General features: G+C 36.6%; 1 protein-coding gene across 1 annotated transcript; it reads right to left on the bottom strand.

Moving 5' to 3' along the window:
• Window positions 1–18,583: 18,583 nt before the first annotated feature.
• LOC141406197 (uncharacterized) lies at window positions 18,584–19,008 on the bottom strand. Its single transcript, XM_073991398.1, has one exon. It carries the CDS (start codon window positions 18,908–18,910, stop codon window positions 18,740–18,742), a length of 171 nt encoding a protein of 56 aa, XP_073847499.1. The 5' UTR covers window positions 18,911–19,008; the 3' UTR covers window positions 18,584–18,739.
• Between the last annotated feature and the right edge of the window lie 7,594 nt (window positions 19,009–26,602).

Genomic DNA, 26,602 nt, shown 5'->3' with positions numbered 1-26,602 from the left:
GTGTCATCAATTCGAAGACATCAATCCGAGTCGCTTCAACACGACTACACCAAGCCGATTATCATCAACCCGAGTCGATTCAACACGACTACAAGAACCAGAATACAACCAGCCGAGTCGTTTGGTGCTAGTACTACAGCCGAGCTTCAACGCAACAACCACTGTTTACGATCGAGTCGACACCTGCTACCAGCGCACTGCCGAGCCAACTACCACAACTTTACCAACATCACTCTTCCTCTTGTCGCCGAAGACGGTTGACTGCGAACCCACACTAAGATTCCATCCAGCTGAGACGAATAACCAACATATATAATTTCATATATCACATAAATCTCCCCATGTTAATCATAAATTAAGCACCAAGAGGTGAAAATAAAGAATTGAATTGTCATCATTCGTGTTTTCACTTGAGGTTTCATGTGTCCTTGAGTTGACCCTGGCAGCGACGAACTCATCTCAGCCTTAGACAAAACCCTCGCTATAAGATTTTTTTCCAAACTGTTGGTATCCAATAGTAGCGAAGTCGACGAAGATACTACAGATCCAATCCCAGAAGATGGTATTGAATGTATACCACCCGGCCAAGATGCGTTAAAGACAACAATAAACCGGCTGAAGAATAATAAGGCAGCAGGAGCTGATGGCCTACCAGCCGACCTGTTTAAAACCGGAGGCGACACGCTGATAAGGTGTATGCATCAGCTAGTTAGGTCCATCTGGCAGGAAGAACGCGTATCTGACGATTGGAACCTGAGCATCCTGTGTCCTGTCCTTAAAAAAGGAGACATAAGTTTTCATAGGGGCATAAGTTTTCTCCCTATCGCCTACAAGATAGTGCCAGGGATATTGTGCGAACGGCTAAAGCCCATGGTCAACGAAATAATTGGACCATACCAAAGCGGCTTTAGACCTGGCAAATCCACCATTGACCAGATATTTACCCTGCGGCAAATCCTGGAGAAAGACCCAAGAGATGCACATCGACACCTACCACCTTTATGTCAATTATAAAGCAGCCTTCGACAGCCCGCTACGTTCAAAGGTATTGCATGTCATGTCTGAATTTGGTATTCCCGCAAAACTCATTCGGCTTGTTAAAATGACTCTAACTGACACAAGATCTTCAGTTAAAATAGGAATGAACCTCTCCGAAGAGTTTTGTACCAAAAGAGGTTTCAGGCAAGGAGACAGCCTTTCGTGTGATCTTTTCAACATCCTGCTAGAAATGCCAAAATGCCAAATTTCAGTCATTTCGGTGGGATATTGAGGCCACAGCCTTCAAAATACCGAAAATCGGGAGGTACCGTTCTATGGGGGCTATATGAAGACGTGGACCTATACCGACAAATTTCAGGTGGAAACTTTTTTGCCCACAACGAAGACAAAGTGCCAAATTTCAGTCACTTCGGTGGGATATTGAGGCCACAACCTTCAAAATACCGAAAATCGGGAGGTACCATTCTATGGGGGCTATATGAAGACGTAGACCTGTGCCGACAATTTTCAGGTGGAATGTTTTATACCCCCCACGACGACTAAATACCAATTTTTAGTCATTTCGGTGGGGTATTGAGGCTACAACTTTTAAAATACCGAATATCGGTAGGTACCGTTCTATGGGGGCTATATGAAGACGTGGACCTATGCGGACAGATTTCAGTTGTAAAGTTGCATACCGCTAACGAAGACTTAATACCAAATTTGAGCCATTTCGGTTCGATATTTAGAGCTCAAATCCTTGAATATATTTTTGCATATGTTTTTGCATATGCTCATTTTATGCAGATATGTAAAAATATTTCAAAATATGCACGGTATGCAAAATATGCAAACAATTCTGGGACTAATTCGTTTTATTATACCCTCCACCATAGTATGGAGGGTATATTAAGTTTGTCATTCCGTTTGTAACACATCGAACTAATCATTTGCGACCCTATAAAGTATATATATTCTTGATCAGGATAAAATTCTAAGACAATCTAACCATGTCCCTCTGTCCGTCTGTTGTAATCACTCTAGCGTCCGCAATAATTGAGATAGAGTGCTGAAATTTTGCACCCGAGGGTCTTTTTTCCATAGGCAGGTCAAGTTCGAAGATGGGCTATATCGGTCCACTTTTTGGTATAGCCCCCATATAACGGTACCTCCGGATTTGAGGTATTTTGACGTTCTTCGCCACATTTGCAGACCGAATTAGCTATAATTTGGCACTTCCTAGTGATCAACAAACTTATATCCCAAAGGATATGGGCATAGGTCCATGTTTTGGTATAGCTCCCATATAACGGTACCTCCCGATTTTCGGTATTTTGAGAATTTTAGCCACAATTTGTAACCGAAATATCTGCAATTTGACATTTGAGGTTCTGAGTGGTCATGAAACATCTCCACCAAACATCGTCAACATAGGTCCATGTTTTGGTATAGCCCCCATATAACGGTACCTCCCGATTTTCGGTATTTTGAGAATTTTAGCTCAAATTTTTAACCGAACTAGCTGTAATTTGCCACTTGAGGTTCTCAGTGGTCATGAAATATCTCCACCAAGCATCGTCAACTTAGGTCCATGTTTTGGTATAGCTGCCATATAACGGTACCTCCCGATTTTCGGTATTTTGAGAATTTTAGCCACAATTTGTAACCGAAATATCTGCAATTTGACATTTGAGATTCTCAGTGGTCATGAAATATCTCCACCAAACATCGTCAACATAGGTCCATGTTTTGGTATAGCCCCCATATAACGGTACCTCCCGAGTTTGGGTATTTTGAGAATTTTAGCTAAAATTTTTAACCGAACTATCTGTAATTTGCCATTTGAGGTTCTCAGTAGTCATGAAATATCTCCACCAAGCATCGTCAACATAGGTCCATGTTTTGGTATAGCTCCCATATAACGGTACCTCCCGATTTTCGGTATTTTGAGAATTTTAGCCACAATTTGTAACCGAAATATCTGCAATTTGACATTTGAGGTTCTCAGTGGTCATGAAACATCTCCACCAAACATCGTCAACATAGGTCCATGTTTTGGTATAGCCCCCATATAACGGTATCTCCCGATTTTTGGTATTTTGAGAATTTTAGCTGCAATTTCTAACCGAACTAGCTGTAATGATCGGTATTTTGAGAATTTTAGCTACAATTTTGTCTATTCAAAAATAATCGTCAATATAGGTCCATGTTTTGGTATATCCCCCCATATAACTGTACCTCCCGTTTTTCGGGAATTTTCAGTGGTCACGAAATTTCTTCACTAAAATTCGTCAACATGGGTCCATTTTTGAGGGTCTACATTGTTTTGATGAAAATACCCTCAATTTGACTCTTGATGTTCCCTGCAGCTATAAAACTTTTCCGCCAAAAATTTTAATGATATGTTGACTCTTTGATATAGCCCCGTAGGTGGTACCTTTCACCTAGCTGAACACATTTTTTTAGATTAGATCAGATAACACTGTGCAACAAAATGGAGGTGAAAGCCTGGGGCACGGAAAATTCCTCTTGGGGAAGAAAGGCCTTGGTGAGTATATTATGAACCCCGAAGGACAGATCCGCCGTGAGTCGAACTTCCGCCTTATGGCGTGATGAAATTTTTGTTAGAGACCCTGTGGGCCATCAGGAATTAGCGTTATATCTTTGTTCACTGCTGCTTAAGAGCTCTACAAAAACCACAAACAAAGATATAATGCTAATTCATGATGGCTTACAGGGTCTCTTGCAAAAACTTAATCACGCCATAACGCGGAAGTTCGAATCACGGCGCATCTGTCCTTCGGGGTTTTTAATATACACACACCAAGGGCTTTCATTTCCAAAAGGAATCATCTCTGTCCCAACATTTGTGTTCACAGTGTAATTTAAGCAATAGCGGGAGGCAGTAGAAGTCTAACCATTATCGAAAAGTTGTCCCACCTAAAATTGTAAAAGGACCCTAATTATTCCATTTTAATTAAGACTATTTTATGGTGGAGGGTATAAAAAGTTCGACCCGGCCGAACTTAACGACTTTTTACTTGTTTTTTTTTTTTCAAATGGAATTGCAAAAGAAATTTGGTTTTTACCATATATAACCTCTCCTTTAGGCTAAGGTTATAAAACACGGACTAAACAAGTGATCGGCGAGACAATAAATATGCTATCAATATTAGAAGGACAAAAAATTGGACGATTTGGAAATATACTCTTAGTTCGGCTTTTAGGACAACTTTTATTCATCGGCCCACAAATGTAAGTAAATAAGGTTAATCCATATAAATAATTTTTTGTTTGCAGGATTATTAATTTATTCATTCACATTTAAATTGTATACACATTTCAATATATACACTAAACATTTGAAGGATCGAGGTATTCGTTCAATCGGAAAAAAGTTAGCAACGTTTCTTGCCATATCCGCCGCCACCACCGCCACCGCTACGACCACCGCCGCCTTTGCCTTTCTTAAAGGTTGCTTCGGTGAGCATACGGGAACCGTTAAAAACCGTCACAGCAATTAGGAAAACTACACAAAAGTAAGATATTTTCATTGTTCGATTGTTTAACTTTTAGGTTTGCGGATTAAACTAAACAGCCAATTGTCTCCGCAGATAGTTTTATACATTATTCTGTTTTTAAATTAATCTAATATTTGTGATGGTTTAATTAAAAGATTTGTTTTTAATTCAATATTACATGTATATGTTTGTAAAATTGCCAACAGTTGACGTTAAATGACCCAGATAATATAGTGTCATATTAATATATTTTATATTGTAGTTTTTATTTACTATAGACAATATTAGTGGCATGCATATGATGTATAAACAGTAAACGTTTATGATAATATTTCTGTGAAGGACATTATTTCAATATAATGATAATTTTTTTAGACTTAGCATTTAGAACTATACATTGGAACTAGCATTAGAACTATATATTTGTTAAGATTTTTCGAATTTCGGGATACGTTTATCAGTATAACGACTCTTATCCTGGCGCAATCCAGAATTTTAGATAGAGTATAGAGTATGGCCATAGCACATACTGCAAGAATTTGGCCAATAACTTCAATTTCTAGCTGTCTCAATGAAGCTATTTAGGGGCTCACAATAATAGTGAATGTTACCAAATATACTGCATATCTATTTCCACGGGTCTATAGCCGTAAACATAAATACATATATATGTTCCCAAAACTATTCTCAAAGGGATTAAGGACAGTTGTTGGAGGACATTTGTTGGAGACGTGCAGAAGATCTAGGACGATTCGAATTCAAATTCGTTTGAATTACTATCAAATTCCTGTTGTTGAATAAAAAGTTTGTTTTATTGAAAACAAAAACAAACCAAATATTTTTCAAAAAAAAAAAAGAAGTTTGGTTGTAGTTCGAATGAACTTGTGTTCGAATCGTCTTAGTGAAATAGGCCATTAGTGTATCTCCTTCTGGGGTAAACCCAAAAAGACCGCTGCTTAAAACGGTAGTTTATCAGTTGCATTTTGAATTTTCGCCTAACTTTTTCGGTATACCGTAGAATATTTAAACAAGTAAAAAATTTTAAATTCGGCCATGCCTTCCACCATAAAAAAATAATTAAAATTGAATAATTAGTTTCCTTTCACAGTTTTAGGTGTCGAAAATGTCGACCTATCTTTACAATTTTTGGTGGAAAAGATTTATAACTGCAGGGAACCTCAAAAGACAAATTACGGGTAGTTCCATCAAATTAAGACCCTCAAAGTACCGAAAAACGGGAGGTACCATTATATGGAAGCTATACCAAAACATGAACCTATGTTGACGATTTTTGTTGAAGAAGTTTCGTGACCACTGAGAACCTCAAATGTCAAATTACAGATAGTTCGATTAAAAAATGTACCTAAAATCCTCAAAATACCGATAATCGGGAGGTACCGTTATATTGGGGCTATACCAAAACATGGACCTTTATTGACGATTTTTGGTGGAGAAGTTTCGTGACCAAAGAGAACCTCAAATGTCAAATTACAGCTAGTTCGGTAAAAAATTGTAGCTAAAACCCTCAAAATACCGATAATCGGTAGGTACCGATTTATTGGGGCTATACCAAAACATAGACCTATATTGACGATTTGAAGAAGTTTCGTGACCACAGAAAACCTCAAATGTCAAATTACAGCTAGTTCGGTTAAAAATTGTAGCTAAAATCTTCAAAATACCAAAAATCGGGAGGTACCGTTATATGAGGGCTATACCAAAACATGGACCTATATTGACGATTTTTGGTGAAGAAGTTTCGTGACCACAGAGAACCTCAAATGCTAAATTACTGATAGTTCGGTTAAAAATTGTAGCTAAAATCTTCAAAATACCAAAAATCGGGAGGTACCATTACATAGGGTCTATACCAAAACATGGACCTATGTTCACATTTTTTGGTGGAGAAGTTTTGTGGCCAGTTTAAACCGCAAGTGTCAAATTACAACTAGTTCCATTAAAATTGTAGCTAAAATTCTCAAAATACCGAAAATCGGGAGGTACCGTTTTATGGGGGCTATACCAAAACATGTACCTATGCCCATAATTTTTGGAATATAATTTAGTTGATCACTAGGTATCCAAAATGTCAAATTATAGCTAATTTGGTTTGAATATGTGACTAAAAATACCTGCAATCGGGCTTTGCCGTTATATGGGCGTTATACCAAAAGGTGGACCGATATAGCTTATCATCGAACTTGACCTGCCTGCAAACAAAATACGCATCTTCCCAAAATTTCAGCGTCTTATCTCCATTTTTGTGCATGCTAGAGTGATTACCAGAGAAGCACTGACAGACGGAAGGACATGCATAGATCGACTCAGAATTTATCCAGAATATACATTAGAGTGGTTTTAAAAAAACGATGTAGGATTTTTTTTATGCGGCACCCTCTTAAAATGTTTAGTTTTGTTAAAAATTAAGATTACCAAAGTTTGAGCTCAATCGGAATATGTTAACACGTGCCACTGGGGCCTTAAAATTTCCATGGGCCCTTTATATAGCTAACATTTAAATCTGACCCGATTTTAAAATTTTTTTGTTAAGCCACCACAAAGAACTGATATACCGAATTTTCACAAAATCGCTCTACAGACCACATTTATTGTCCACTAGATGAAAAAAGTTTACCAGTTCTTTGTAGTGGCTAAACAAGTAATCCGACAAAAAAATTGAAAATCGGGTCAGATTTTAATATTAGCTATATAAAGGGCCCATGGAAACTGTGAGGCTCCAATGGCACGTGTTAACATATTCCGATTGAGCTCAAACTTTGGCAATCTTAATTCTTAACAAAACTAAACATTTTAGGAGGGTGCCGCATAAAAAATCCGACATCGATTTTTTCCATTTGAGTTAAAACCAGTCTAATATACATATATATATACTTTATAGGGTCGCGAAAGATAATTTTAATGCGTTACAAACGGAAAAACTAGCTTAAAAAAAAGATTTTTTATTTTTTGATTTGTTTGTACGGTGTAAAGTGTGATCCAAAAAATGTTTATTTCTGTGATATTTCGCTTACTCCTCTTCGCCAATGTTTAATTTTCAACTTTAAAAGAAAGTCCGTAGGACTATGAAATGGTCGGTTTGGACAGCTACAAAGAGTATCTTGTTTCACATGTCTGAGGATTATTCGTGTTCTTACTTCCACAGTTTTGTTTCAAGCATGCTTTCCGTTTCTCCAATATATAAGGAGGGTATATTAAATTTGTCATTCCGTTTGTAACTTTTCGCAATAATCATTTTAGATCGCACAAAGTATATACATTATTGCAATTCATTCAGCGCCGATATAGCTTTCTACGCCGATATAGCCTTCTCTGTTCGCCTGTGGAAATAACTCTAGGATCCGAAGGGATTAAATTAGATGCATACAATTTTGGTTAAATGTATTGTAGGTCCGTACAACTTTTGGTATTAAACTTTGACTATATAGGTCCACGTTTTGGTATAGCCCCCATATAAAAAGACACATTGACGCGTCAAAAAATGTTAAGGGTATTAGTCCTTTTTGACTACCGACCGCATTTGTTTTAAATTGGGATTTTGTGTTTTCACAACAAATTTTCTATATAGGTTCACGCTTAGATATACCATCCATATAACTCGACGAGTCTCTTTAAAGAATTTTATATATCTACATTGGCTGCTATTTGGCGTTCAGAGCTCCTAGTAGTCAAAAAATTTCTCTATGAAAAACCGTGGACTTGGGTCCACGTTTTGTAATTGAAATTTTTATCGACATGTTCGGCCCAAGTTGGATGTTAATAGGCACTAAGAGTTCAAGGTGTTCAAGCAAATTCTCTACTACAAAATGTGGACACGTTTTGGAATAACTTCATACCTGGCACTTAGGGTTCAAAGTAGTAAACAAATTTATTCACCAAAAATTATGAGCATAGCCCCCATATACCGGTATCGATTTCCGGAATTTTGAAGTTTTTAGCCACATTTTGTGACAGAATTAGCTAAAATTTGGCATTTATGTGGACATAGGTCCACTTCTTGGAATCGGATTTTCCACGTCTTCATATAGCCCACATAGAACGGTACCTTCCAATATCCCACCGAAATGGCTGAAATTTGCTATTTAGTCTTCTTTGGTGGTATTAAACTGTCCACCTGAAATGTTTCGATATAGCTCCACGCCTTCATGTGGACCCCATAGAACGGTACCTACCGATTTTCGGTGTTTTGAAGGTTGTGACCTCAATATTCCACCAAAATGAATAAAATTTGGTATTCAGTCTTCGTTGAGGGGAATATAACATTCTGCCGGAAATTTCGATATAGGTCCACGTCTTCATATAGACCCCATAGAACGGTACCTCCCGATTTTCGGTATTTTGAAGATTAGCCACATTGTTTTATCGAACTCGCTGAAAGTTGGTATTTAGTCTACTTCATAAAAAAAGGAAACTAATTGTTTCATTTTACTTTAATACAACTCGTGGTGGAGTGTATATCAAGTTCGGCCTGCCCGAACTTAACTCCATTCTTACTTGTTTTTAATTAATTCTGTTTCGAGTTGAGCTGTTTTGAAAAATTAGGAGTCTGCCGAAGTCCAACACTCTTTTACTTGATGATGTTGTCTTCTCGTAGCCTCGAACTAACCATTGATTCGTCCGGAGTTTCGGTAACTGGTTCTCGTTAGACAAGCCGCGCTCTTAGAATGATTTTAATGAAATGATTTCATGAAATTAGGCGTTCTAAGATCGAGTTCCCCACTACAGTAATTTCATAAAATTACTTTAGTATGGAACTCGATCTAAGAAGCCTAATTTCACAATTTTTTTCAATGAAATCTCTCTAGTGTGGACCGGGACATAGCGAACAAAGTGTGATATGCTGAATCATGCAAGCTGGACATCTGAAAGAAGCAATAATGACAGACAACTACAGCATACTCCCACTGTTAGTCCCGATTTCACTTGTACTGCCCATGCAGATATCGATCCGATCATTTCAATAAAAGCGTAGTATAGCAACTCAAGTAAAAAAGTATCAGTCGGCTTTGTCGAAAGAGATATAGCCTTAGCCAATGTGAATTAAAAATTTCATCTACGGACAGATCGACACAATTGTAGAACTTTTGTGGGAGAGGTAACATAAAGAGAAGAACGATATCGATAATTTTAGAAGTTAAATTAAATTTGGACAAAATATTAGAAGATCCAACGTTTGGATAAATTTGGTTGCCCCGTTCAAGGTATATCGTACATACCATTTTAGTGACATTTTTTAAATATTGGAAGGAAGTACAGGAAGTTGTTGCCAATTTTTTGAACTGAAACTAAGTTTGGACACCTTTTGGGCTGTTTTCTCAAGAAGTATGGTCTTGCCCCTGAAAAAGCATTTACCATCGTAAATGCAAGTTGCTTCAACAGAAATCAAAGTGATTCGAGAGCAGGTCTTAAAGTGAATTTAACCAAAATTTTGTGTGGGAGTTACCCGAATGACTGGACAAATATAGTCCATATTCAAACCTGATATACATATGGCAGATGTATTAGGATGTGTAAAGTATGAACCAAATCGATCACTCCCTTCGTGCTCACAATTTTTCCGAACATTTTTTAACTTTTATGGGGGAGATACCTGAAGGTGTGGACCGATGTGGCTTATCTTCAAACTTATACTAAGTTTGGACAAAATATTACGAGAGCCAAATTTTGAACCGAGTCTGAAGATCCGTTCAAGAGTTATCTTGCCCTCCAACCACTAAACTCGGTGTCATAGGGTTCTTTTGCATTTTCAGGCTATTTGCTCAGGAAGTATGGACTTGCCCCTTGTACCGTCGTTTGGGGGCGGTGAATACAAGTTGATAAAACAAAAATCAAAGCGTTTCGAAAGCAGGTCCTAAACTGAACTTGCTGAGGGTATAAAAATGCAACAAAGACATAGCCCCCAAAGAACGGTACCTCCTGATTTCTAGAATTTTGAATGTAAAATGAAATGTAAATGACTAAAATTTGGAATTTTCGCTGCATTTGGTATCCCCTTTATAATACATATATAATTGTTCCAAAAACATCCCAGAAGGGACAAGGGAGACTTCTCTCATATCAATGAGTGCGCACCGATTCATATTAGCTCAATGATATGGGACCTACTGTTTAAGACACCACTTGTAGATAAGTTTTACATCGCTGAAATACTCAGGAAATGTCTTTAACAGTACTGAGGTATATTTTGCCACCGGGGAAAACATACCCACAACCTTTAAAAAGCAAGGCGGGTGTGCCTACCATTGTGGCACCCCTCCCATTTATTAAAAACCTTTTTCATAGGGTGGTGATTGGTGGGAACACAAGTAAAACTTTACATGAATTTTAATTATACGACATTACGAAATAACTTAAGATAACACACATTTTGAATAGTGTTCACTATTTCACTTAATGTTGTTCAATATATAGTTAATTTAATTTGATAATAATGATTACAATCACCAAACTTTTACACTGAACTCATCGCAAAAACCAACACTTTTAATATTCCTATTTTTGATCCTATTCTTAAAGAGTACCTTAAGAACTAAGCAATCACAAATTAACCCCTTAGGGTTAAGCTTTGCAAAACGGAACCTACTTCTTACGGCCAAGCCCGATAATTATCACATTTTTCGACCATACAACTGATACATGATCCGCATTTTCAAACGAGTTTCGACCGATTTCCAAAATGGTCTGTTTTGCAGTTTTAATAAAATTGCCAAGAATTGTAATACGCAAGGACTTTGTTGCATCTTAGACGAATATGTGGTTGAGGATTGATGCATAGTCCTTGTTTGTTTATCCATACCACCTGAATATTATTAATGAATTATAATAACTTCAGCTTTACATACATAAACTTTATTTTAAAAAATTATGGTAAAGTGTATTTAATATTTCAAACGGCTTTTATTAATACAATAGGATATATAATTCGAAAAATATATTTTATTTTTCTCCAAAAATGTTTGCCCAAGAATATTGGACTTCTATCCTTTCTTGCCGCCGCCACCGCCTTTTTTGCCGCCACCACCACTGTAACCTCCACCACCTCCACTTTTACCACCACCGCCACCTTTTTTCGTTGCTTCGGCCAACATTCCTTGGCCGGAGAAAACGGATACAATAACCACAAATAGCAGCAGAAAATAAAAATACTTCATTGTTCAGATTTCAAAAGAAGACTAAGTTTTTCCATTAGATTATCAGCACTTTTATACATTCATGTTTTTTTAAATAAAGTTTATGATTCACATAAATAAATTATAAATATTGTGAGAATTCACTGTAATAAACTTAACTACCATAATGTGCACGATTGCATAGCAAAGATCAGTCAAATCGACTTTGTTGCAACAATAATTAATGGTAACATCTATGCACGATTTTTGAGCAAAGATTAGAGTGGGTCACAGTCTGTGTAAGAAGAATTACAACTACATACCTACATACACATGTAGAACAGTGGCGCCCAAGTAAATGGAAAAACGGGCGGAAAAATTGTCTTTCCAAAAGACAGTGTTCCACCGATGCATTGTCATCTTGCAGAAATAGTTAGCTCGTTGGTAGTTGGAGACCATGGGACTTCTCTAAAAACGTTGTCATTGCTATGCGATTGATTTGAAAAAAAAATAGGTCTGTATATACTCATTCTAAAGTGTTTTGAAGCCATCTATCGATTGGTCTCCATTTACATATTTTCAAGTAAATTATTTAATCAAACACCCACAAAATAATCTCATATAAATTTATTTGATAAGAATATAAAAACAATATGAGCTAATTTTAGCGTAATAATATAGAAACGGAATACTGTTTCCAAATTATCATTTTTTCAATCGAATAAACAACATTATAAAAGGTTTATAGATTTTCCTCTTGTAAGGGGAATAACCCACGTAACCATTGTCTCGTATTCGCAGGTATCAAACAGAAACAACAATTAAAATTATTGAAAACTTGCATGCATTATGCATATTGCATGTATCATATACTGAAGTGAAATTAGCTGAAGGTCTTCTTCACGTGTGAAAAATAAGTCAAGGTAATAATTGCAATTTAATTAATTTTAATGAAATTAATTAAAACTAATAACCATGCCTTTACTATTGGATGCAATCGATGTTTACTTTACATAATGCACTTATTTACTAAGTCTGTGAAAAATTCCTCTCTAAAAATAAACAAATAACAAGTAAAAAAATATCAGTCGGCTTTGCCGCCAGAGATATACCCTCAGCCTGTTTATATTGAAACAATTTTTTCCAAAAATAGGTATGTATTTAGGGGGTTTAAAAATTTTGGGCGTTTGAACCGACAAAAATGTTGATTACTATTAAAGATCAAAAGCTTTGCGGAGGAAATACCTAAAGGAATGGATCGACATTGACCGTTATGGAATTGGATCTCCAGCTACAACATATGGCGCCATAGGGGGTTTTTACACACCCTTCAAGAGTTACCGTATGAACAATTTTTCCGAACATTTTTGAACTTTTGTGGAACTTGAACTATGTTTGGACAAAATATTAGTAAGGCCAAATTTTGGAGCGAATCGGCAGATCCGTTTGAGAGTTCTCTTGCGCTCCAACCACCTCACACGGTGTCATAGGGGGTTTTTGAAACTTTCAGGCTATTTTCTCAGGAAGTATGGACTTGCCCCTGATGAAACTTGTACCGTCGTATGGAGGGCAGTGAATACAAGTTGCTAAAACAAAAATCAAAGCGATTCGAAATATGGCCCTAAACTGAACTATTCCGAAATTTTGTGTGGGTGGTACCCGAAGGAGTGGACCGATTGAGTCCATATTAAAAACCTTATCTAAGTCTGGTACACATTTCACGATGGGCAAAGTATGGACCAAATCGATTACTCCCTTCAAGAGTTATCGTGCGCACAAATTTTCCGAACATTTTCGATCTTTTGTGGGGGAGGTACCGGAAAGAGTGGACCGATATAGCTCATCTTCGAACTTAAACTAAGTTTGGACAAAATATTACGAAAGCCAAAATTTGAACCGAATCGGTTCATCCCTTCGAGAGTTATCGTGCGCTCCAGCCAGCCAGACAGACAGACAGACAGACGGACGGACATTGCTCAATCGACTCCAAATTGTCTGAAACACATTTCGTCCAAACATACTTGGGGTCTAAAACCATTATTTCGATAAGGCACATTTTGCCCGTATGAAAGTGTATATACCTTCGTTAGCATACATGCTGTGGGTATAAAAAAGTGTTAAGATTGACAGGGCCGAATTTTAAACTAAAATTAAATAACTACTTTTCTTTCTGTTACGAAAGTACCAAACTCCACAGTTTTTGGCGGGGAAGGCAATTCTAATTACCAATTACAACAAATTTAGTCCAAAAATGTAGATGAAAACTTCAAAATAACTCAAACCGCGCTCTTATGTTATACTCAGCAAAGTAAATTGGAGGTAGTGCAATGTAGACTAGTTCTTTCACGGCATGCAGTTCAAACGGAGTCGTGAAAGAGGCACCCCATTCCTTACATTTTAACCACATTCGGATGCGATCCAATGAATGACATCCTTTCCTCACATTTTAACAGCATTTGGATGCGATCCAACAATTGACATCCATTTCTCACATTTAAATTCCATCCGGATGCAGTTCAAGGGAGTAGTGAAAAAGGCACTCCGTTCGATACATTTTACAAGCAGTTGCTTAGTGATCCCTAGCAAGCAAGCCAATTTGTAGATACCTACACGCAGAAAAATATATGTTAGAAATATGTTTGGATCCAAACAAATATATGTTTGCAACATTTTGTAACATACATATCTCAATTTAATATGTTTGGGTACCAACATATTTTTTATGTTAGAACATGTTTTTCATGGGTGGAGAGGAATTCTGTCAAAGATAGTTACAACAGGGCTCTCGCAGCTGCGGAATGGTGGTTTATAATAAAGAGCTGTGTGCATGGTGTAATGCGTAAGAGACGTGTGTTTCGTGCTTTGTTGTTGTTAACCAACGTAGCAAGCGAAGAGGAAAAGAAACAATGGTATTAATTATGTTGGTCTTTTTTCATCAGTGTTCTAGAGAACATCGTTGAGTAAAGACGGTAAAGTGAGTGAATAAATCAGTGTTTTGTCTTTTCTTAAAGAAATTGTGCTTTTTAGTAAATTAAATGTCCAAAACATTTTATAATTGAATCAAAAAGGTGAATGGAAATTTTTATTGGACAAGGAAGAAATTGTATTTAATATTGGTAATTACATCAATACATTTTACATATGTATATTTGAAATATGGATGTACCTATTTATTACATTATATAATAATTTGATTCCAGATGCCGATTTTCCACTGATGATTTTAACTTTGAAGAAAATTTGTTTTATTTCACAACTAAGAAGAAGCGTTCAACAATGTTTCTATATAATTTTTTTTTTTTAAAAGTCCGCCTTTTTATAATTTATTTCATTCAGTTTTTCTTTTACTAAAGTGTGTTATGTATTTCCTTGGGAGTTTGTATGTACCTATGTGTCTTTGTTTCTTTGCTTTTTTCTATGCCCTTCAATAAAAAACACCACCATTTATAAATGTGTTTACACGTTAGAAATAGCCAATGAGCGCTTGCTGAAAGCAAGTGAGCATACATTTCAATGTGTTCCACATTGACATTTACGCTCCCTTGCTCTCAGAAAGCGCCCTCTGGTGCATGTGTTTGTTTCTTTGTGGCTTTTGGGTTTGTATTTGTTTGCACCAAACATATATTTGTTTGCAGGACCCAAACATATGTTTGCTGCAAAATATGTTTGGGACATATGTTAGAGAGGCCATTTTTTCTGTGTGTACAACTATAGAAATAGAGAAAGTTTGCATCAGTTTCTAAAATTTGTATATAAAATAAAAAATACAACCAAAATTTGGGAACATTTTTACGGTAACTCACGAGAAGAAAATTTCCCAATGAAGTGCTGTTGGAGTACTTGTCGAAATCTCAACTGGTGATGGGAAGACAATATAAGAACCCCTTTAGCAAATGAAGCAAAAAAATCAGCTTGGATTAACTGGAGAGCGGACGAAACAGACTCAGTTGCGATTGAATTTAATGAACAAATTTCATAATCTGTGTTAATGTAATAACCAAGTTAGAACGTTGTATGTTTTCCAGTAGAAAATGAAAACCTTAGAATCCGAACCAAACAAATATTGTTTGAACCACAACATTTCTACCAGATTGGATTGCGTGGAAAATAAAAGAAAAGAAAAACACAGGCGGAATCTATATGTGGATTTGAACAGAAAAATTTTCCCTTTTATTGTTTTACACAAACAGTAAATTCTTTTTATTTGCATTGGGATTGTTTGCAATTGACTTGCATTTTTATTTCATCTTTGAACTGCATAAAAACACATTCCGAAGAGTTGCCTTTAAATTCAGTCCAAAGCACTGCATCAAAACACGTGCTTTGGATGCAAATTGAACTGCACCCTATTCTACCCTAAAGGGTTAGTTAAAATGCGATTCCAAAGGGTTAGTTAAAATGCATAATTTGATGCAGTTCCAGATCACTTGTGCATATGATTTAACTGCATCTTTGGAGGCAAACATTTTGCTGGGTACATGTCCAATATCCAATATATTAGATGGAGAAGTTTTTTGACCAGAAGTTTTTTGTGAGATGTGATAGCTTCTCACATTATTTCAAAGAGAATATCCAATTTTTTTCGTGCTTTTAACTTAAATGTTTGTAACACATCGAAATAATGCTCATTAGAGTGACCCAAAAAACAAAAACCTCATATCGACGCCTCCAAACAATAGTATGCTAAGTCGACTTAGCATGTTTTCAAGTTCTTTACATTTTTATATTTAACGTCCTTTAACTTAAGTTCTGTCAAATTTTGGTAATAATCGGACAATCCGAACAGAAGTTATAAACAAATATTTACTTAGCATAGTACTGAAGGTCAAAGAAATTTCCAAACTTTTAGAGCTTGTCCTGCAAAACTCACTCTTCAGTATTAGCAAACTATTATTTGGAGGTGTCGAACGTCCTTTAACTTAAATTCTGTCAAATTTTGGTAATGATCGGTCAATCCGATCAGAAGTTATAAACAAATATTGACTTAGCATAGTACTGAAATTCAAAAAAAATTCCACTCTTTGAGAGCTTCTCCTGCAAAACTCACTTTTTAGACTTAGCATACTATTATTTGGAGGTGTCGATATATGATTTTACGATCAGTTAACGTTAACCTGTGCCAACATAGCAAACTTTGTTTCCATAGTAATTTGTATGGGGCCAAAGGTGCATTTTCAGGAAAGTTCCGCAAATATGGTTCAATCTATGAAATAACTTAACCAGTTCATTGTTGTGGCTAAAAAACGAATGCTACAAAAATTCGTGAAAATCGGTTCGGATATTGATATAGCCGCAATATGCATATTTGGCCGATTTAGGGTATTTTGAGCCCTATCAAAATCCAATTCGATTTTCATGAATTTTTGCCCCCATACAAATTACTATGGAAACAAAGATCGCTAGGTTGGCAAGAAGGTTTTTTGGTCAAATGGAAAAAATTAAGGGGGTAGGAAACCCAATCAAGAAAATTTTTGTTTTTTTGGGTAACTCTAATGGTCATATAAACAATTTTTATACCTCCACAATAGTATGGAGGGTACATTAAGTTTGTTTTCCGTTTGTAACGCATTGAAATACTCATATACATATATTCTTGATCAGGGTAAAATTCTGAGTCGATCTATGCATTTTCATCCGTCCGTATGTCCATCTTTGGTAATTACTCTAGCATCCACAAAAATGGAGAAAGGACGCTGACATTTTGGGAAAAGGAGTCTTTTGTATGCTAACAGGTCAAGTTTGATGATGGGCTATATCGGTCCACGTTTTGGTATTGCCACTATATAAGGGTACCCCCCGATTTCCGGTATTTTGACGTTTTTAGCTACATTTTCAGACCGAATTAGCTATAATTTGACATTTGAGGTTCATAAGTGTCAGAAAACTTATATAACAAAACTTGTGGGCATAGCTCCATATTTTGGAATAACCCCCAAATAACGATACCGCCCGATTTCAGGTATTTTGACGTTTTTAGTCACATTTTTAGACCGAATTAGCTATAATTTGACATTTAGGGTTCCTAGTGACCACAAAACGTATATTCAAAAATTATGGGCGCAGTGGTCGCTTTGATATACCTTCCATATAACGGTACCTTCCGAACTTTGGTATTTTGAATATTTTTGCCACAATTTTAAACCAAAATAGCTGTAATCTGACATTTGAAGTTCTCAGTGATCACCAAAAATCGTCAACATGAGTCTATGTTTTGGTATAGCCGCCGATATAATGGTACCTCCAGATTTTCGGAATTTAAGTACAATTTTAAAACGAACTACATAGCTGGAATTTTACATTTGAGATTTTCAGTGGTCACGAAGATTCTCCACCAAAAATCGTCAACATAGGTCCATGTTTTGGTATAACCCCCATATAAGGATACCTTCCGATTTTTGGTATTTTGAGGATTTCAGCTACTCTTTTAAACCGAACAGCTGTAATTAGACATTTTACGTTCTCAGTAGTCACGAAACATCATGTTTTGATATAGCCACCATATAACGCCACCCTCGATTTTTCCATAGGTAGTACCTCTCACCTGGTTAAACACATTTCTTAGATTAAATAATTTAAGCATTTGGGGTATATATTAAAATTAATGTATCGATGAACTGAATTACAATTGCAACGCTGGGTACAATTTTTACGCCCAATCGATTTAGGTCCAATCATTAGAAGGAATTATGAATTTAAATTTCAAAAATATATTCAAAAAAATTACAATCTCAATTTATTAATATGTATTATTAGTTAATTATGCCATTGTAGGATGACATAAAACCAAACTACAAATATCAACTAAATTTACCAACACCTTTTATCATAATTGTCATTGTGAACATAAACACCAATAAAGCTCTTAATTAATTAACTTTCAAAGTGGAAAACAATAAGTGCTTCAATTACAACAATCACCTTTTGTTTTTTGTTGTTCTCTATTTCTCGCAGATGTTTGTGTGTTTTTTTTTTATTCAATTAATTAAACAAAATTTCAACAGTTTGTAAATTCTCTTGTCCATAACAATGAACTGTTATTTTAGTATCCGTTACTTTACGAGGCTTAGTACAGGATACGGTTTGCCTTCTCTCGGCCATCGATGATTCTAGCTAGCGTCTATCGCCTGTACCTCCCTCACCATCACTATCGGCTTTGGGACGTTTTGTAGTTGTTGGTGGACGACCGCGAGGACTTGGCAATGGTTCAGCACAGACCATTGATCCCATGCTGGCAATGATAGCCATCAGACCGAATATGAAAAACAAACTGAGGAATTTCATTTTCTGCAATTTCAGGGAGATCCTTTATGTAGTTTATTTTTTGGTGAATTTTAAATAGTTTGTTTTAGTGCTACAGCACACAATTTGACTGTTGCCGAAATGTGTAAATCTGATTACTTTTATAGTGAATTCATTTGAAAAGTTCTACTTGTAAATTATGGCTTATTTTCGGGATAATTGTAAGCATAAATCTTTTTGGTGCAATCAGTTTTAATCAGCGTAATGTTGTGTTTTTTTTTTGCTCTCGGTTCATTGATATTGAAAATCTGTCAAAAACACTTAAATATTGATAACAATTGTAATGCGTCGCACAGTGGATGGAAAATTGGGGATAGAAGCTACAAAATACGTAAAATTGGTAGATATGGTTAAATGAAGGCTATATCAAAATATTGACGTATTTCATAAATTTTTGGTAATTAGATGTGTGGTTCATAGACAAATCGAAAGTTCGAAAAATTAATTGCGTTAGTTATTGCAACATATGATGCTGGGTTGGCAGCGACTGGTCAAAACACTTTTGTTTTTGGGTCAATCCGATATTAAAAAACCCGCAAAAATTTGTTAACACAACACAAATAGTATTTATGTATTTAATACTTTTTGGCGTATAAGTATTGTCAACATTCATACGCCCCAGCGCAACAGATATCCCATATTAACATGTACTCCTTTTGCTACACTGATTTTTAGATCTCGACGAACAACAGATCATTACAAATTTTTTAATGGAGTTCGGGTTTCTATTCCTGTACGACGAAGAAACTTTTATATGGAAGAATTGATTTTTCTACTTTACCCCGTTGCGCAGTGCTGCTTGTCGTTTATTGTGCTTTCTTCTTCTTAGAGGGCTTTACGTCCTCTCCCCGGGAACGTTCTAGTTTGGAGGTCGATTTGACAGATTTTCGCTTTACCGTCGACAATTTTTGTATATGTGAGCCTGTCGGCCTCATCCCTTTCATGGACTGTACCATTGACAGCAATCTTGGCGATTTTGCCGACAACGATCTTAGATGAAGTGTGTCACAAGATCGTACACTCATCCGCATACGTCACAATATCAATGCCGTCTAGAAGGGGTGGAATACAGGAGAGGTAGACTTTAAACAGTTCCCACTTTGGGGAGCTCCCTGTTTCAGTCTACGTCTAGGACTTCTTGTTCGGGAAATCCACGTACGACTGGCTTCCACACATGTAATTGATTATCCAACATTTCAAACTTGGCCGGAGGGTACTCTGCTCGATATGGAGTACTTGACATTATCAAAGGCTTTTGATAAGTCAAGCGCCACCACCACTGTTGTATCACATGATTTACTATGGTTGAGCCCTCGACTAATATGTGTGGAAACGGCGTTCAGTGCTGTTTTCGTGCTGATGATCGGCAACTGGATAGCCATTTCTGACGCTGGGGGGGACTAAAGCCTCAAAAGTCTTTGTTACGAGCTGGTGAATTTTGTAGAAGACTCTTTTCTGTGTAAATAGAGTCAGGTAGATTTCTTTGTAAGCATGTCGTCTAAGAATCTATGTCTAAAAATAAGCAACTGTCGGCCATAAATAATGGAACAAATGTCGTACCCAAAATAGTAAAGATAGCGAAGGGTCGATAATAAAATATGTATTTTCCATTATCGGCGCAACGTGTGTGTGCACGGCGTCATAATGTATTTATAGATGCAGCGTGCATTTCTAATGTGCGTCCAAACGGAATGTATGTGTATGTGTGTTATTGTTAGATTATAAGATTTAGTTTTAAGGTAGAATGTAAATAAAGAAGAGTCTCTCTAAAGCAACGAAACGAACAACATCGCTAACGCGGGTGTTTTCATTCTCTTAGGTTATTTTTCCTTTAGTTTCTTGGGTGCATTTGTGATGAGACTAGGAGTCGTCTCATCATTTGGTGACCCCACAGTGATTGTTTCGTGTTTAAAAAAAAGACACGTAATAGTTCGCGTAGATAGATAGTAGCGGGATAAGCGCGTAGAAAAAAGTTACTGCGTTGTATTTATCCGCTAGGATAGGCTAGGATCATAGTGAAATGTGATAGTGTATCCGTCTATTTAGTATAGTGTTAGTGACACGTAGTGAAACTAAAAAAAGTGACTACGTTAGGTTGGTAACATGTTTATTTAAAGAAACAAAAAAATTGAATTTGTTTTCTTAAAGGGGCACAATATTTTTTCGTCAAAATGAATTTTGGAGAATTCATTCAGCATCAAAAGATGTTGGGCGAATATATTGTGTCGCTATACTTAAAAATGAGCAAAATTGCTCAAACAAGTGTAGCAAGAGAAACTAGGGAAAAGTGTGAAGTCATTGTTAGTTCTTTCACGGAATCCAGAAAGGATTTTTTAGACAATGATAGGGAGCTCCGGCATATGGGAAAATTTCCATATGAAATGCATAGCATATTCGCCTCAGGTGTGCGATATGCAATAAAAAAGTTCGACTATTTAGATCGTCAGATTAGAATAGATTTGGGCTTAGAATCAAATAGGGATTCGTCGGAGTTGCGAATTCTTTCTAGATATAAATATATAGCTGAGATGGACAGCTTAAGTCCATTGGAACAGTATGAAAAAAGAAACATACTGCGCCATTCAGAAACATTAAAAGGAGGTTTAATTAGAGAGTTTGAATATTCATTAAATGCGCTGGAGACTGAGATAAGGAATGAGTTTCTAAGTGTAGAAGATGTCAAAGACAGATATGATATTGCTTCATCAGTACTGATGCAATATTTGAATGAGTTTCCTAAAGAGGATAATCTCGTAGAGAATTTCAATTTTTTACAAATTTGTTACCGCATGGTGAGATTTGGTAAATTTTCTAGAGTAGCACCTAAAGAGGTGAAGGTAAAAGATTATGAAGAGATCAATGGGAAATGGGTTCCCAAGATAAATACTAGGCAGGTAGATAGTAATTCAATTAGGAAGGTTGAAAATGTGACTATTCCTGAACTTAAGAAAATAGTAAAGTTTACAGGTAGTGTAGGGGAAACTGCGGAAAGGAAGAATGAAAACGTTCACGTTGATGTTTGGCGGAAATTAAATATCGAAGTCAACCAACTGCGTGAGAAAAATGAGCAGTTGAAGGCCAGATTGGAGCAAACAACCAAGGACTGGCAAATTGCTGAGAAGAAGGCTCGTATGTACGAGTCACGAGCTGCTGATCTTAACGCCAAATACGATGCTGCGACTGCTTATACGAAGGAAGCCGGTGTTGAACTCTGTGAGGTGCATGCAGAATTGGAGCTTCTACGCAAACAAATTAAAGAGGATGCACAGGCACGTATTGAGTTGGAAGGCAACATACAACATCTGCGTAACGAACTGACCTTCAAGGAAAAATTTCACTCAGAAGAAATTAATGAATTACGCACTGGTCTCTCTAAGCAATATGAGACCATATTACAACAGTCGTTGCAAGAGTTGCGTGAACAACACGAAGGAAAAATGCGTAAAATGGAAATGCTGTACGAGCAAAAGATTAAGGATCTCCAAGCAGAAGCCAATCGTGAGTCCGTTGCAGCTTCACGTGCTATCGAAGAATTAGATGTCTCTCATCAAAATATTGAAAGCCTGTATATTCGCATTAGTAAGTTGGAAGCTACAAATGCTGCATTGAATGGCAGAAATTCTGAGTTGGGAAAATTGCTCGCCAATGAACGAAGACGCCATACTTCTGATATTGCCAAAGTGGATGCGGAATTACAATTGCGTGATGAAGTGATACAACAGCTACAAGAAAGTGTTGCCTACGAAAAACTATTGTATGACGAAGAAAATTTAAGTCAAGGGAAATATGTTGTAACCACCAGAGAAATTGCTAAATATGAACCGAAGGTAACGGTACAAAACAAAGGTACAAATGAAGTGCAAGTCGACGGCAGGCGGTTTAAATGTAAAATTGCTCCCGTATCTCAATGGAATGTAACGAGTGCAGCACATGAACCATCAACCAATATTGTTATGAAGTCACTAAAATGGCAGATTGGCAAAAGCATAAAGACGTCGCCGTGTAATGCTGATGAGGAAGAAGTTACCGGTGCCGACGGTATCAAGCATACCATTATACGTCATGTGTCAAATCATCGTATAATTAATGAAGAAAGTTCTAGTGGCGAGAAGAATCCTCTAAGAACAAAATGGATTTACCACGTATTTCATCGAGGGAAAAGATGTCCTCATCCTAGCTGGTTGCTGAAGGTGTTGGGTGCCATCACCTAGAATTAAGTCATGATAATGCTCTATATTTTTTATTATTAATAATTAAACTAAATAATGCCTTCAGCAGAAAATGAAAAGTATTACATTATGACAATGTTTAAGATAATATTCCTATTTTGTAAAAAATAACATTCATACATTATTGTTAAAAGATTAGAATACACTAAGACCAGAAGAGTGTTTAGTTTTGTATCTAAACTATTTTATGTAAATTGAGTCAGATAGATAGCAAGCAAGAAAATGTTCAATGTCCTGTCCTAACAGTTAAAAGATTAGGATCTTTTAAGGCGGGGAGAATGGTGAATTTTGTAGAAGACTCTTTTCTGTGTAAATAGAGTCAGGTAGATTTCTTTGTAAGCATGTCGTCTAAGAATCTATGTCTAAAAATAAGCAACTGTCGGCCATAAATAATGGAACAAATGTCGTACCCAAAATAGTAAAGATAGCGAAGGGTCGATAATAAAATATGTATTTTCCATTATCGGCGCAACGTGTGTGTGCACGGCGTCATAATGTATTTATAGATGCAGCGTGCATTTCTAATGTGCGTCCAAACGGAATGTATGTGTATGTGTGTTATTGTTAGATTATAAGATTTAGTTTTAAGGTAGAATGTAAATAAAGAAGAGTCTCTCTAAAGCAACGAAACGAACAACATCGCTAACGCGGGTGTTTTCATTCTCTTAGGTTATTTTTCCTTTAGTTTCTTGGGTGCATTTGTGATGAGACTAGGAGTCGTCTCATCACGGGCGATAAATGCTAAATAGGTTTGTACGATTCACCTTTGCTGGCATCCTTGCCTGACTTCAGTAGCGGTACCACCCATTTTCCAGACTTAGGGAACGATGTTGGTGGCTAGTGACAGGTTGAGAACTTTAGCGAGATACTCGACTCCCGGTACATTCAGCTATTTCAGCATTACCATGGAGATTTCATCAGGTCTCAACGCTTTGGAGAATTTAGCGTTCCTGCCCAGCAAACCAAATGTCGGATGTCCGACACGTCTGAACAATTTCGGAAGCAACGTCGTTCAGATTTCGTTCCGATTTCTAAACGATTTTTCGAAGCGGAAATAGTTCAGATTTTGTACCGATTTCGATCCGATTTCGGAACAAATGTCGAAAAGAAATTTCCTTTCCGAATTTCCCAAGGATTTTCTTCAGATTTCGTTACGAAATCGGATCGAAATCGATACGATGTCGCTCCGACATTTCGTTCCGAAATTATGTCAACCACTTCATACAACTTTCGTTAAGATATCGTTACGATTTCGGATCAGACATCGGACGTATCGTCCGAATTTTGTTCCCATTTCGTTAAGATGTCGGTACGATTGGTTTGCTGGGTGGTGACATTCACAAATGGTGGCGGTTCATCCTCGGCAGAAAAAAAATCTGATGCGACGTAGAACTCTTGTCTTCGCCGTGTCACTCCCGGGGTGCTCGACAAACTGTCCTTTGAAATAACTTGCGCACCTCTTCGGATTAGTCAGCTTAACGTCGCCAAAGGTGACTGAGGTCTATCTTCCTTCATTCTAGGGTTCGAGAGTGACTTAACCGTTGCTCACAATTCACTTATTGTGGCTCCAATGTTGACTCTGGGATCATTAATCCCTTCGTGTCTGTTGGGAAGTTTGGCGAGCGGCTGCAACAGTGATGATGTCTCGGCACGAATGTCAGAAGGGTTGGGCAGATTCCTGAAGTGATGATTAGTGAACTCTTTGAAACTATGCCAATTCGCTTTACCGTGATTGATAAAAGAGAGGCGTTCAGTGATTTAATCACTGAATCAGCGATCTGCTGATGGAAACCGTATGGGGAATCAATCTTCTCAGCCAGCACTATATCCCTCTGGTCGTTTCCGAGGACCGAATACCACAACTCATGATGAGCATTAAAATCCCCCAATACCAGACGGTTATGACCTTCCAAAAACGGGCTAGGTTAGGTTAGGTTTAGGATGCGCAACTGCCGTGCTGGTAGCCACTCCACTCGGAGACCTTGAGGTCCATTGTCAGGATGATGACTATTGAAATTATGTGTATTGTAGAGATGATGATGATGAAAAACGGACTAATGTTGAATCTATAACCTGGAGTGCAGTTATTTATCGGCGGAATGTATACGTTCAGCAACTCTACTTCGACTGTTCTACACCTGTCTGCTACCCCCATACATTCCATGTACGGGTCAATAGAGCCAGGCTCAAGCGAGATGGGTATGTATTGAACAGACTGGTGCAATATTAAAGATAATCCCTACCTCCACTTCTGGTGCGATATTTCCTCAGTACTTTGTAACCATCACAACTCTGTAATCTGCAGTTGTTGGTTCCCTTCGCCGCACATTGGGGCAAGATTCCAAAATACGGAGATTAATTCAGGGAAGCATTTGAGTGAACTAATGTTAATATTTTTTGAATGTTTACACTTCAATCAATATAACGGAACACAGATTGGAGAGGTATATTCGAAGCCCTCATAAATGGGTACCATAAAAACTATGAAGTGTTTTTACGGTTTTGCCTTCATTTCTTATTTGATGAATCCAAAATCTTCTAATATGATAAATTATTGGTTAAGCTAATATTTGGCAAAAAATTATTAAGTTAGGTCAATATTTTAGTGTAGCTCCCATACAACGGTATCTCCCGAGGGTCTTGACCACATTTTTTAGTACATCTATCTGTAAATTAGGATTTATAGTTCTGAATGCCTAAGAATTCATAGTGTGAAAATTTGTCAATATAGGTCAATGTTTTGGTATAGACCCCATATAGAGGTGCAGTCAAATTTGGGAGTTTTCGAATATTATATGCATATATTGCAACTAAACTGGTTCAAATTGTGAATTGTACATTTTGAAGGGATTGAAAATATTTCTATCAAACATCATCTCTATATATTCTCGTTTTGGAATAAGTTCCATATAAAATATTTCGCTACTTTGTTAACTCTAAATACTTTTCAAAAATAGGGAAAATTAATAAATTAAAAATTAATTTTTAATATGCTTCTAAACTTCTTTTGCCATAAATATGTCTTTCTAAGACTTAGATTCCTAACTGAAGTTGACGATTCCATTCTAAAAGGGGCACTTTTTATTACAAAATATTACTCTTTATATACCAAAATTTAATTTAATTTTTTATGGTGCTCTTTAAATTTTTAAAAATTCTTTAGCTTTATGACAGTGTAACTGTAGAAGTAAACAATATATGATCTTGACATTTTGGTTAAAGACTTACAATTTTGTACCATATTACCATGTAACGACAGTTATACCAAAAACCGAATTTAATTTATTTTAATTAATCTCCATTTTTTGCTATTTCACCTCTTGTGCATCGCCATCATTTTATATAAATCATTATATATAGTAACTATAACATAATGGTAGACCTGCACAAGTTGTGTTATGTAGGGTGACCACAGACATTAAACCAAAACACGACATACTGTACA

This window comes from Musca autumnalis, unplaced genomic scaffold (assembly GCF_047663935.1).
Source record: "Musca autumnalis isolate F117 unplaced genomic scaffold, ASM4766393v1 scaffold_5, whole genome shotgun sequence".
NCBI classification, from domain to species: Eukaryota; Metazoa; Arthropoda; class Insecta; order Diptera; family Muscidae; genus Musca; species Musca autumnalis.
Note: the sequence above shows the minus strand (reverse complement) of the source record. Positions and strands in the feature narration are given on the sequence as shown.